This window comes from Mobula hypostoma, chromosome 4 (assembly GCF_963921235.1).
Source record: "Mobula hypostoma chromosome 4, sMobHyp1.1, whole genome shotgun sequence".
NCBI lineage: Eukaryota > Metazoa > Chordata > Chondrichthyes > Myliobatiformes > Myliobatidae > Mobula > Mobula hypostoma.
In genome coordinates this window covers 128,726,683-128,740,806 of record NC_086100.1, presented here as the reverse complement: position 1 = coordinate 128,740,806, position 14,124 = coordinate 128,726,683, and the positions used below count along the sequence as shown (strand labels likewise).

At 41.4% G+C, this 14,124-nt stretch overlaps 1 protein-coding gene across 1 annotated transcript; it reads left to right on the top strand.

Moving 5' to 3' along the window:
- The first annotated feature begins 8,789 nt into the window (after positions 1 to 8,789).
- On the top strand, positions 8,790 to 11,753 carry LOC134344920 (interleukin-8-like). Its single transcript, XM_063045055.1, has 4 exons — positions 8,790 to 8,922; positions 9,591 to 9,726; positions 9,845 to 9,928; positions 10,701 to 11,753. The coding sequence occupies exons 1-4, from the start codon at positions 8,859 to 8,861 to the stop codon at positions 10,705 to 10,707; spliced, it is 291 nt and encodes a 96-aa protein (XP_062901125.1). The 5' UTR covers positions 8,790 to 8,858; the 3' UTR covers positions 10,708 to 11,753.
- The last annotated feature ends 2,371 nt before the right edge of the window (positions 11,754 to 14,124 follow it).

Sequence of the window (14,124 nt, the reverse complement as noted above, 5' to 3'; positions counted from 1 at the left end):
CATACAGTCTAGCCTCTTACCGCCAAAGCCTCCATCCATGCTGTTATCTTTCCTGTTACACCATGGGCTCTGATCTTGTTAAGCAGCCTTCATGGCGGTGCCTTGTCAAAGGATTTCTGAAAATCCAAGTAAACAACTTACACTGACTGTCCTTTGGCTATCCTGCCGGTTATTTTCTCAAGGAATTCCAACAAATTTGTCAAGCAAGATTTTCCCTGAAGGGGGCCATGCTGAATTTGGCTTATTTTATCATGTGCTCCAAGTATCCCAAAATCTCGTCCTTAATAACAGACTCCAACATCTTTCCATCCTCTGAGCTCAGGCTAACTGGCCTATCATTTCCTTTCTTTTGCCTCCCCCCTCCACCTCCTTAAAGAGTGGGGTGTTGCTTGGAATTTTCCATTCGACTGTACTCTTTTCCTAGATGCTGGCTGGCCTGCTGAGCTCCCTGCAGCATTTTCAGTGTGTTGCTTGTGTTTTCTCTCCTTTTTTTTGTTTGCCTTATGATTGTTTTCAAAAGCTTCCCAATCTTCTAACTTCCCACTAATTTTTGCTGTATTGTATGCCTGTCTTTTGTTTTTATGCTGTCTCTGACTTCCCTTGTCAGCCACGGTTTCCTCGTCCTCCCTTTAGAATATTTCTTCATCTTTGAGTTGGTTTTATCCTGCATCTTCCAAATTGTCCCCAGAGGCTCCAGCCATTACTGTTCCACCTTCCTCTTTGCTAGTGTCCTCTTGACCCTTCCAATCAATTCTGGCCATTTCCTCTTCCATGCCTCTGTAATTCCCTTTACCTCACTGTGATACTGATACATCTGACTTTGGCTTCTCCCTCTCAAACTGCAGGATGAATTCTATCATATTATGATCACTGTTTCCTAAGGATTCTTTTACCTCCTTAATCAAATCTGCTTCATTACACAACACCCAATACAGAAATTCCATTCCCCTAGTGGTCTCAACCACAAGCTATAATTAGTGGCCCACATCCTTTCTGCTGTTTGGAAGCCTGGGTATAACTCCCAACAGGAAACTTTTACCCTTGCATTTTCTAAGCTCTACCACAAGGATTCTACGTCTTCCAATCGCTATGTCATCTCTTTCTAAGAACTTGGCTTAATTTCACAATAGAGTCACCCTACCTGCCTGTCCTCTCAATACGAGGTGTATTCTTGGATTTTACACTCCCAGCTATGATCTTCTTTCAGCCAGTTTTGGTTGGCGAGCTGGAACTGAGCTTCAGCTCTCAGTCCCAGCTGATCGTTCTGTATTAATGAAGGGACTGACTGTAGTGCATCCATATGAATGGAGAAAGGTGAATTGCGAAGGCAATAAAAATAATCTATCAAGTGAGTGCACAAAAGAAGACAAATTGAACTTAAAGTAGAGAAACAGGAAATAATCTATTTTTCTGTTATAATCTATTTGTCACTATTAAAGAACAGTGTCAAATGGATTATAACGTTAGAAAAATAATGGTCACTACCTCACTTTTTTAATATATATTGTTTCTGTTTTTGTGTGATTTTTAATTTATTCAATATATGTATACTGTAATTGATTGATTTATTTTTTCTTCTATATTATGTTTTGCAATGAACTGCTGCTGCTAAGTTAACAGATTTCACGACACATGCCGGTGATAATAAACCGGATTCTGATTTGGTTGCATAATCAGCCGGGTTCTGGTCGGTAGGTACAAATTTCCACTGCTCTGGACTGATCGATCTCCTCACGCCCCTCTTCCTGTTTTCACGTACACATAGAAGGACCATCTCTGAATGATTACTGGGGTGGCAAATCTGAGCAGATCAAACAGGCTGTTCACTGTAGATAAAACCTCACATCTGGCATAGGGCTTCTCCAGTGAGGACAGCTGGAAAGTGAACACAGCTTCCGTAACGTCCCACCTCACTGCCCAGACTTCTCTGAATGGGAGAGGAGTCCAGGTCTTTTAACTATTTTGCAAGGATGTCTGGAGGAAATGCACTGATGACTTCCACCTTGTTGGAGGTGATCTTGTACAATTGCAAGTTAGTGTCATGTACCCCGTGACGGGTTAAAGAACCAGCAGAAATGGAAAACACCTTGGGGTCTGGTATTGCTATTAACTAATGGTATTTATTAGTAACTACGCAATACAGTAATATAAAATCAGATAAATCAAACAGGTTAGCAATGATTAGATATATATATAAGTGTGGAAATGTAAACCAAGCTTCTTCAAGTCTAGGGGTAAATGGATACATGGTGATGAGTAAAGTTCAGTTCATTTCATGGTATTGAGTTGAATAGTGATGGAGAGAGAGAGGTGTTTGGTTCTTCAGGAGAGCTGATGCCGTCGATCTTCCCCTTGCCCTCCGAAACTTCCAAGTTAGCCAAACTTGACCAATTTAAGAGCACCGTCTGCAAGTGATAGCCTACCAACCCAGGCGAGGGTTAGACACACTAGTAGGCTCCACAAGGTCGCTCTTTCACACACTAATAATCACAGATCGATCCCTCAGAATCGATCCTCAGTCCCACACTCATGGGCACCTGGGCAGGATAGTGGTAACTTCACCACACCCTTGTGTGTCTGCATGTCCCCAAGGGCTAGCACATCTTGGGTGTTTTGGAGGAGTGTAATAGCTTCATTTTGTGTGTGTCTCTTGAGCCTATGTGTAAGTGAAGCAAGGCGGCTGCTTGCTTGCTCGTGGTTGTTTGGAAGAGGCTGCTGGGGGTGATGCCACCCAGCTGTTTAAGCTGTCTTGATGGAACCCGTTTTCCATCACCCTCAGGACAGTAAGCTCAATCATGGAAGGAGCTGGTTTGTAGTTATCCTTTGTATAGACAAAGGCAGATTCACCCATGCTTGCTGTGTTGTTTGTCAAACCCCTGTGTTGAGAGGTCAAGGCAGGAGAGGTGGGATGCTGGCAGGTCTGGCTGAAGCTCTCCATGAAGTAGATGCTGCTAAGGCAGGGAGTCATGAGACTGGAATGTCCATTTTCTAGAACGCCGGTTTGGAAGATGTTCACAGGTGAGGGTTTGTGTATGCCCCTCGGCGGATTTCTCCTACTACCACCCACCCCATTGCTAACCTCTCCTCAAAGGGAGTATTGGGAGGCCTGGTACATTGCTCGAGTACCTTGTGTACCTGCATGATGTTCCTTCCCAGCAGGAGCAGGATCTCAGCCTTTGGGTCGAGTGGCGGTAGGGAGATGAGGGGAGGGTGGTGAGTCGCTGCTACTGGAGTGGAGATTTCGTTCCTGTTGTCCGGAAGTTCATCCCGCTCAGTAAGCGTGGAGAGAGCTAAATGAGTCCTTTCATCAACAGATTCGACAGTGAAGCCTCTTGCTCTTCACCCAACCACCTGTAACACACCTGCTCATGTCTAAGGTGAGGTGCCATCGGTTATGTTGAAGATGTTGAAGACAGATGATTTGGCTAGAGGCTTGTTGCTCTGATCATCCAAGACAACATACTTCCTCATTTTCTTCTCATGGTGGCTTTCAAGGTAAACAATGACAAAGTAGATCTTTGAACAGGACTTACCAGCGGAGTTTCCCCCACAGGTCTTAGTACAGTAAGAGGTAGCAACTAGAGAGGAAGGGGATTCATCTTCCTCCCCACCACACTATGAGAAGGTAGTTGTGTTGTTCTTCACAGACCAGGGAGATAGACCAATATGAAGAGCTTCAATATGTTTGTTCCTGTTGCATTCAGAGCACTGAAAGACTGCATTACAGTGCCTCACCTGGTGGCCGGTTGAAGAACTGCATATGGAGTGCTTTTTAAGGAACGCAAACAACAAGAGTCCTGTTGGAGGGTCTTGGCCTGAAATGTCGACTGTACCTCTTCCTAGAGATGCTGCTTGGCCTGCTGCGTTCACCAGCAACTTTGATGTGTGTTGCTTTTTAAAGAAGGTCTTTTGCTTCTCCAGAGGTTTCTCCCTGAAGCCTGTACACTTCCGGAGAGGGTGTGGTTTCCAATGTTGAGGGCACTGTTTGTTTGGATCTTCTACGGTACCGTTGTGGTTAGCATAATACTTTACAGTACCTGCGTCTTGGGTTCCATTCCCGCTGTTGTCTGCAAGGAGTTTGTACATTCTCCCTGTGACTGTGTGGGTTTCCTCCAGAGGCTCTGGTTTCCTCCCACAGTCCAAAGACTGATAGGTTAACTGGTCATTGTCCCGTGATTAGGCTCAGATCAAATTGGGGAATTGCTGGGCGGTGCAGCTGGATGTCCAGAAGGGATACCATTTTAGATTCATCCTTTTGGACAGCGTTGTCCGCCTCAGTTTTGTGCACTATGACAGGGCCCATTAACAGGTTTCTCCGATTTAGGTGGTGGTGAGCTAGAGGCGGTCATTTTGGCTTCATCCTGGATGGATGAAACTGGAAAGGAAGGAGCTGGCTTTATTTTCCAGTTTGTTCCTGGCTCCCTGTGGCATCCAGTTCTCCTGTAGGCTAAACGGGAGTTTCTCCGAGATGGAACTAGTGCTTCGTGCTGTGTCTAGGTAAGACAAGCTGGGGAAGTGGCCTTCTGCTGTAGCTGCCTCCAACTTCACCAGCAGATCTCCTAGCTCTTGCAGGTGTTGGGGCTCCCTGCTAGAAATCTTGGGGAAGGACTTGAGTTTGTTGAAGAGAGCAGGCTCCATTGCCTCCGCAGATCCGTAGCACTCTTCCGTTTTTTGCCAGACTAAGCTGGGAGCAGAACTGGGGTGTTGGATGTGAACTGACCTTAATCTTCCTGCATGCTCAGCGGTCTTGGGCCCAAGCCACTTCACCAGCATGTCTTCACTGGGCTTGGATGGGTGGTGTTGGAGAACGTGAACTTCCAAGCCCAGTAATTTTTTGGCTTACCATCAAATTTGGTGAGTCCGGCCATCAGCAGGTCACGACAGGCTAGGAATCTGGCAGGATCTGATACTGCACATCATGATGAGGTTAGGGTTCACTGGAGGTGTGGTGCACCTTACCAGGATCACCAGCTGTGTTGTACCATGGTACCTATGATCCTTGGAGTCTACCACTACATGGCTGCATGTCTCTTCCAGCAAGTGAGTGGCCGGTCATTGGACGTTTTGAGATATCTGCCCTTTCAGTCTGTGGGAGGCAACTTCTGTTCTGTCCCATTTGGATTGAGTTGTGGGGTGTTATCGTGAGGAAGAGGTGTCCCCCCCCCCCCCACTTCAATCCTCAATGGCTGGCCTGAGAATTCAGTGTCTGCTATTGGGTGGCTATGAGCATAAGCAGACCGATCTTGAAAATATTTCTTAGTGCCCTCAGGTGAATGACATGGTGAATCTGATCTAATATTATCATTCTCAGCTAGCTGCTCTGTGCCCACCTCAAAGACTTTGGCCTCAGTTAAAGCTGCCTCTGCCTCTTTTTTCACGCTGCAGTGCCTCCATTGTGGCTTCCGGGAGGGTCTTCTCTACGCTTAAACACTTTAACATCAATTTCTCTTTGAGCAAATGACACCCTGGCCCTCAATGCGTCAGCCCTTGCACAGCTTTCAGCGCTGCCGTGATCTGCTGGACTTCGTCTTGTAACAAAGTGCTTCTAACGAGTGAATAAATATACAAACGATTATATAACGGCCGACCAGAAATCGAGGGTTAATTGCTTAACGACGCAATAATAAGTTGTCAATAACTGTAAACTTAAAAGTAAACAATGAGATCCAGAAGCTAGAAATCAAGTAACAAACCAAATCATGGGGTGGGGGTGGGGGACATAACAGTGAGGGATCAGCTCCTTTGCTTTGCTGATACTGGGTGTTGTCATGACACTTTCCTGCACTCCAATTCATTGTTATTATAGATCTGTGCCGTGATAGTGGTGTCTGCTGCAAGCTTCTAGAGAGTTAAATCCCAATTCCTCCAATTCCTGCTCACCACATCCCAGTTTTCCACACTCCATTAACACATTGAGAGCCTTGCTTCCAGCACTCGCTTTAAAATTACTGGGTTTTACTGAAAAGTTCATTATGCTATAACGTAACATCTAAAAAGCAGGAATAAAAAGTTTATTGATGTATTAATAGTAGTGCCCAATAGTCTGGAAACTCTCCTAATCTGCTATCAGCAAAGAACCGAGAATGGTCAAACATCACAGTTTGCTTAAGTGTGAAACCAAGTGTGTGAGATCCCAGGGACTGGCGAGTGTTGTGTATTTAATATTTCATTAATGTTTGAGTAATATTGTAAATGTATTGTTCTATTAAGCATTCTTTGTTGTTTAAAAATTCATTATGGTTTATATTTGTAAAAGTATGTGAATGGTATACCTCATCACATCAGCATATCACACACTTAAAGTAAGACCCGTTCTCTTGGGCTCCTGTCTTTTTCTTGCTATTACAAAACATAACAGCAAGTAGACGATGTTGTTCCATTATACAAGAAAGGAAATGAAGGATAATCGTGGAAACTATAGACTGGTGAGTCTCACACCAATAGTACAAAAGTTACTGAAGAGGTTTTGTAGGGGTAGGATTTAAGAGCATTTGGAAAGCCATTATCAAATTAGAGACAGTCAGCATGGCTTTGTGCGGGGCATGTCATATCTTAGTAACTTGACTCGAGGAGGTAATGAAGGTGATTTTTGAGGGGAGCGATGTGGATGCTGTCTACATGGATTTTACTAAGGTGCTTGACAAGGTCCCTCATGGGAGGCTCATCCAGAAGATTAAGATGCATGGAATCTATGGTGAATTGACCTTCCAGATTCAGAATTGCCTTAGATTCAGAAAAGCCAGAGGGTAATGGTCGATGGGATTTGTTCTGGCTGCATCTAGTGACTTGTGATGTTCTGAAGGGATCTGTGCTAGGATCTTTTGCTTGTGATATATCCAATGGCCTGAATGAAAGAATAGGTTTGTAGGTGATATGAAAATTGGTGGCATTGTGGATAGACTGGAAGACTGAGAAAGGATATAGCAGGATATAGATCAGTTGCAGATATGGGTGGAGAAATAGCAGATGAAGTTTAATCTGGCCAAATGTGAGGTGTCGCACTTTGGGAGACCAGATGCAAAGGGACAATATACTATTAATGGCAAGATCTTCAACAGTGTTGAAGTGCAGAGACATCTTGGGGTCTCTGAGAGCTTCCTGAAAATGGCTATGAAAGCTGATAAAGAAGCAATACGGCTTGTGCTTTCCTTTATTACCCGAGGAAATGAGTTCAGGAGTTGGGAACTTATATTGCAGCTTTATAAAACTCTAGTTTGGCCACAAAAGTTGTATTCATTTCTGGTCACCCCATTATAGGAAGGATGTCAAGGGTTTGGAGAGGGTGCTGCAGAGATTTATCAGGATGCTGCCTGGATTAGAGGGGATGTGCTAGAACGAGAGGCTGGATAAATGAGTTGTTTTCACCGAAGCAGCAGGAGATCTGATAGAGGTTTATATGACCATGAAAGACATAGATTGAGCAGACAACCGCTATCTTTTTCCCAGAGTTGAAATGTTCAATACCAGAGGGAATAGATTCAAGGTGAGAGACAGTAAGTTTTTTTTACTGTAGGTGCCTAGAATATGTTGCCTAGGTTGGTGGTGGAGGCAAATACAATGGAAGTGTTCAAGAGGCTCCTGGATAGGTATATAAATGTGAAGGATAAGGGCACTTTGTAGGCAGAAGGGAAAGGGAAATGTCGTACTTTTAATAGCTAATGTAATTAGTCTGGCAAAACACTGTGTGCTATACTGTTGTATGTTCAATATTCCATTAGAAGATGGTGTTTAGAGTGGCCCATGGATCCTGGTACAAATAACACAGAAAGTAACTAATTATAGTTTGATGCCGGAGTCTGGAACTAGAGAGCGTAGGTTTAAGGTGAGAGGGGGAGCGACTGAAAGGGGATCTGAGAGGCAAGTTTTCACACAGAGGTGGTGGGTATACTGAACAAGCTGTTAGAGGAAAAGATAGAGGCAGATCAAATGACAATGCTCATCAAGTATTGAGAAAAGTACATGGATAGAAGAGGCTTATAGTGATACAGTATAGGTCAAATATAGGCAAACGGGTTCCACTGGGTCAGCACAATAGTGTAGTGTTTGGTGTAATGTCATTATAGCACCTGTGACCCTGGCTCACTGTCTGTAAGGAGTTTGTACGTTCTCCCTGTAACTGCATGGCTTTCCTCCAGCTGCTCTGTTCTCCCCCCACATTCCAGAGATACACAGGTTACTCGGCTAATTGGTCGTTTGGACGTAATTGAGTGGCACAGGGTCGTTGGACTGGAAGAGCCCATTACCATGCTGAATCTCCAAATAAATAAATCAGCAGGCACCTTGATCGGAATGGACAAGGCACACTGAAGCTTGCCGACTTATCAGCTTGCTTCTGTACTGTATGACTTTAGGACTCCAATGATTTCTTGTTTCAGCTGCTAGTATTTACACTCTATGGATATGATGAGATTATTGAGGCAAGAACAAGCACCAATAGTTCAAAAATAAATAAATATTATATAAAAATGTATAAATTTTATCACAATAATTCTGAAGGAAATTGAACATAAACTCAATCTTCCAAAGCAAAAACAGTATTTTCAACACCAAATATTTATTATAAATCCATAAAAATTCAAGATTATTTTGAGCTTAAATAAATAAGCCTGAAGCAAATCTATCAACCAATCGACAAAAGTTTTTTTTGCATTCTGCTTTCTGGGTTTTGTAAGCAATGAGTCATTCTTAGTCTCTCAATGCTTAATAGTATTTCATAACTTCCTGTGAAATTCCCAGTTACGTCACTGAGTAGCAGTGCTCTGATTATAAATAGAGGATTTGAGCAGCAAGGGGCAGAAAAGCTTTCAGCAACACAACAGTAGTAAGAGTACTACTCCTGAAAAGTTTAAGCAAACAAAATGAACAGCAGAGTTCTTCTCACTATCGTAGCCCTGATTGTGCTGTATATGGCTTCAACACAAGGTAAGCAATTGCCTGGCGCTATCTTAACCTAACAATATGTAGAATCTATAATTTTGTGAAACAAATTGCAATTGTTTATTTAATGGTTATAACTATATGGCTGCAAAGTGCTTGTTTAGAATTTATAATTGTGATACATACTTCAAGTACTGTATATTAACACTTTAAGTGCTATTAATATTTGACTAAATAGACTCAGATTTATATTTAGACAGATAGACTCAAAATGTTACTATAATACTAATAATTTGGAGGTACAGTAGTTGACAGAGAATATGAAGCAATGAGTTCTGAAAAAAACAGCTGATATCCATTAGAGATCAGTTCACTGCGTCAGTAACTTGAAGTGTGCGTCAACACGGGTTGGGATAGATTTACATAACTTACCAATTCTCATTGCTTTCCATATGGAGATATGGTTTTTGGACTTTCAAAGTGGAATTTAGTCTTATGGTGAAAATTGTCTAGAAAATTAATAGAGGAACACCTTTGTTGTATTAGAGAAACAAATTGGGGTGTCTCCTTGTATGTTATATATCACTTTCTCTAAATGTAATATTAATATCTCCATAGAACTTATCAGTTTCTCCAAAAGTTATATATGAATTTGTAAGAAATAAGTTCAAGTGACATGTATAAATAGTCTGTCCCATTTGTTCCTTCCACAGCTGCTTCTCTTGGAAATTCAAAAGTGAGTCTGCGATGCCAGTGCATTAATACAAACTCCAAATTCATCCATCCCAAGCAAATGGAAAATATTGAAATTATTCCAAGTGGCCCACACTGTGCAAAGACTGAAATCATGTAGGTTTTAATTAGAGTGTAATTGATAATCTGGTTTGTGTGAATGAAATACACATAGCATTCCTTGGGCATTGTTACATTATATATTGAAGTACTTGTCCTCTTTCATTTCTTTCAGCGTGATTCTTAAGAATGGTTCCTCCGTGTGTCTGAATCCTGAAGCCCATTGGGTGAAAAAGATCATCCAAATGATAACCAAAAGGTAAGTTCCAGACATGAGTTTGCACTACAACATGAGAAGTATATATTGAACCAGAATGTTAAAAAGAAGTCCACAGAAAAAGATTGGAATTAGTAACCTAGCCCTCCCAGCTACAACATGGAGATCAAAGAGAAGAAAAATAAAGCATAGGAGGAATTTTGTATTTTCTCCATCAGAGCAGATTGCCTGTCCTGTATAGGAACCCACCTGAAATTGAAAATGAAAGACAAGCAAATTCTGGAAAGATATGCTCCAGCAAATAGCCTCCATACAGAAAAAGAGGATATTTACTTGACTTAGAAAAATTATCAATGGGTATTTGAACAGGTACATGAATAGGAAAGGTTTAGAGAAACACAGGCTAGAGGGTAGTTTAGATAGGACTCTTGGTCGGCATGGACCACTTGAGCCAAAGTCATTGTATCCATATTGCACAACTCAATGAGTCTAATGTTCATCCTCTTTTCATATTCCCATTCCTACTGGTCCAATAGCAAGTGCAGCTAAGATTAACCAAGCAGTTAGGCAAGGCATAGTTAGTCTAACTGAACTAACATCAAAACTCTACTAGATAAATACGATTTGAAAATTTGATATCTTTTTTCATCCATATTTTCTATGTTTTTACATGTTTGGGAAATTTATACATGAACTCAATTGCTGAAATAAATGTTTAAATATTTGTTTTGGAAATTGTTTTTTGTGAACAATTTCCTTAGGTGTTCCTAAATGGTGATTTAGTAATTTACAAAATGTTTTATATTTTCCACAGTTCCTAGGAATCTGATTAATCTCGCTCATAGAAGTTGGATGGTCAGAAATGTGGCACTGATTCACAATCATGATTCCGGATCAGCTCAGGAAAATATACAATCGCTTGCTCCCATTGTCAGTCCTGTCACAGATTTATGTCAACTTGAGGAAGAATGTCTGGTTGAAAACAATTTCATTCACTTTTTATCAGTTAGGACGCTTTATTTATTTCGTCCCTTTGGCACAAGAGAAAGTGCAGATGCTGGAAATCTAGATCAAAGCACACAAGATGCTGAAGAATCTCAGCAGGTCAGGCAGCATCTATGGAGGGTAATGAGTAGTTGATCCAAACCGATGAAATACCTTGCCTGAAATGTCAGCTGTTCAGTTCTCTCCATGGATGCAACCTGACCTGCTGAGATACTTCAGCATTTTGTGTCTATTCTGTCATCCCATAGTTGCTTATGATCCCTCATCCAAACTTTTGTAATTTAGTATTTATGTAGTTGTGAATTTTATTCCTATAAAATTGATTCTGGCACCTGTGCTGGTTTTGTGCTGAGAGCTCAATGGAAACCGAAGTAATTGTAAAAAATAAGTTCTCTTATTTTTGCAGGACTGTACTGATCCATGCTCAAGTGATGGTGAAAGACAAATCAAAATTTACAGCATAGGTGTTCCCCTTGTTGAGATTTCATTAATCTGTGTGCTGGCAACCAGAGATTAGTCATGGGCTGTGCAATTAAACACCTAGTCTCTTTTGATTCTGTTATCATACTGTCAGCCACTTGTCTCCAGGTTATGGGTTTGCAGAAAGTACAACTTGTTTGAAAGAAGTTTACAAGTTCAGCACAGTTTCATGCCAGGAAGGACTTTAATTTATTGTAATTAGTTTTGCTTGTATTTTATTTACTTGCCTTAATATTTATAAAGTGGCTTATTTATTTCTATTTATGAAAATGTTTAATTATTTTGATGTCACTAGGATGTATCTGGGATTAACATACATGTGAATGGTGTTTGTTGAAAATTAATATTGTGAAATATTTGTATTCCAATAAATAAAGTATCTTTTTCAAAAAAAACTAAAATACTTGGTCTAGGAATTCTTCTGTGCCAAACAACATTTGTATCTAACATATTGGTAAATTCTACCTGAGATCTTTTATGTTCATGTGATAGAGTTCAGGAAATTCAATCCCTGTCCTCTCTGTATGTGTTGGAAATGCAAATGGCGTGTCTGACTTGCAGTATTGCTTACAGATCATTCACATCCCATTCATTCTGCTAAATGTTCTGGTATCTTAGGAATATAAGTGGCGGAGTGATGGAGATATTATCTGAGAGAATCATTGACACAACTTCAATCTGGCCTCTGTCACAAATGCTCAATATTATTCTCTACTGAAGAGAAATATCCCCTGAGCCAAAACTCAGAAAGGGGGAACATTGATTGGACTCACCAGATGTCAATCAATTGGATATTTTATTAGTGTGGTTGTGATACAGTTATTTTCCTAGAGGATCAGGTGAACTATCAGTTCTGACTCTCAATAATTTCCAGTTCCAGCGACTGAGTGGTCCCTGTCAAACCCATGGCACTGGCTCATCCTTAACGCATCATTCATATCCGTGACTATTTGATCAGGAATTCACCGATGGAAGTCATACATAGATGTAAGCAGTGTTTTAGTGGGCATGAGCTACCCCCTAAAAGTGGTCTGATTTGGATTACACTGCCTGCGAAGGGCACTAGATTCAGATATTCAGATTATATATTACATTTTATGCAGGTCCCACTATTGAAAGTGACCAAATTCAGGCTAGGGTTATGAGGTTGGAAATGTTAATGGACTGCATCAGTAAGGCTCAGAACTGATTGGCCATAAAAACATTTCTGGACTTGCATAGGCATATATGTCCCTTAATGTTCCTTCTAATACTTTGGCATAAATCACATCGCAACCTTTCCTCCTCCCCCCCAACCCCCTACCCACCCATACTTGGTTAGCTTGGACAGTGAATCCGCTAATACCCTCCAATCCATCTGCAGAAATTCCACCACCCCCTCCCACACGCAGACAAATGGCAAACCCTGTGTTCACCTTACATCTGGTATCACGTGATCTTCATTCTGCTGGAGTCTGAGTGCCAAGTGTTAAACATGGCCCTGATATCCTTGACTGGTAAAGTGGTGACCTCTCCTCCATCCAACACTTAGCAGTGACTGCTCTTGATTCAAATCAATGATATGATTACAACCCTAATTCTCCTTCATAGTCCTATCCCATTATCAGTGCTCAATATCAACCTTCCATATTGTTTCATAATTGTTAAAGTCCATTATCCCATGTTCAGCCCTTCCTGAGACATCTAAACCCTGCACTAGACTCCAGCTCAGAGATGCAGTTGTTACTGCTGTCGTATATTGTGATTTCACTAAGATCTGCCTGAATCAAGCAGGATGTCCATACCACACTCTTTATATTTTCACTCTCCTGTAGCCAGAAGCAGGTTTGTATCCCATGTGCCTTGCCCATGCATTAAAAGGCAGATGCTTGAATGCAGATTTGCTATAAGAAGAAGGTTAAAAGGGGGACTATTTGAATACCTGTATTAGTGAAGAAGAGGTACATTATCGAGTGTTATTGATTCCAATGACTGCTTCCATTAGTATAATTAGTTAACAGCCCCACAAACAATCTAGTCCATCTGGGAGCAAACTCTGTCTTCTCCAGCAACAGAATCATCCTTTGAATCTCCCAGATTGACAACAACTTGCATTTCCCTTGCTCCGTCCCTTATTGATGTAAGTTGATGGCATTGTTTCCTCATGTATAGGCTCATTTAGCCCAGGTAAATTGCAGCCTGACTGATCCCAGTAATCTCATAATGGAGTCAACTCAAACAAAAGCATATCCACCTATACTCAATGCCTGTACTTAGTCAACCGTTTTCCCCATGCTCTCTTGATTTAAACTTTAATATTATTTTTGTTGAGTCTTACTCATCTAATTTGATCTGATTATTTTCTTCCTTCTCTTTTCAGAATCAGAAATAGGCTTAATATCACTGGGATCTGTCATGAAATTGGTTGTTTTGTGACTGCAGTGCAGAGCAATAAATTAAAAAAATATAAATTACAATAAGGATTACGTACTGTATGGGGAAGGGGAAAAAGCTGTTCCTGAAACATTGAGTGTGTGTCGTTAGCTTGCTGTACCTTCTCCCTGATGGTTGCACCAAGAGGCCATGTCCTGGGTGATGGGTATCCTTAATGAAGGGTGTCGCCTTTCTGAGACATCATCTTCTGAAGATGTCCTCAGTGCTTGGGAGACTCATGCCTGTGATGGAGCTTGGTGAATGTACATCTTTCCGCTGCTTTTTCCAATCCCGTGGAGTTGCCTCTCCATACCAGACGGTGATGCAATCAGTTAGAATGC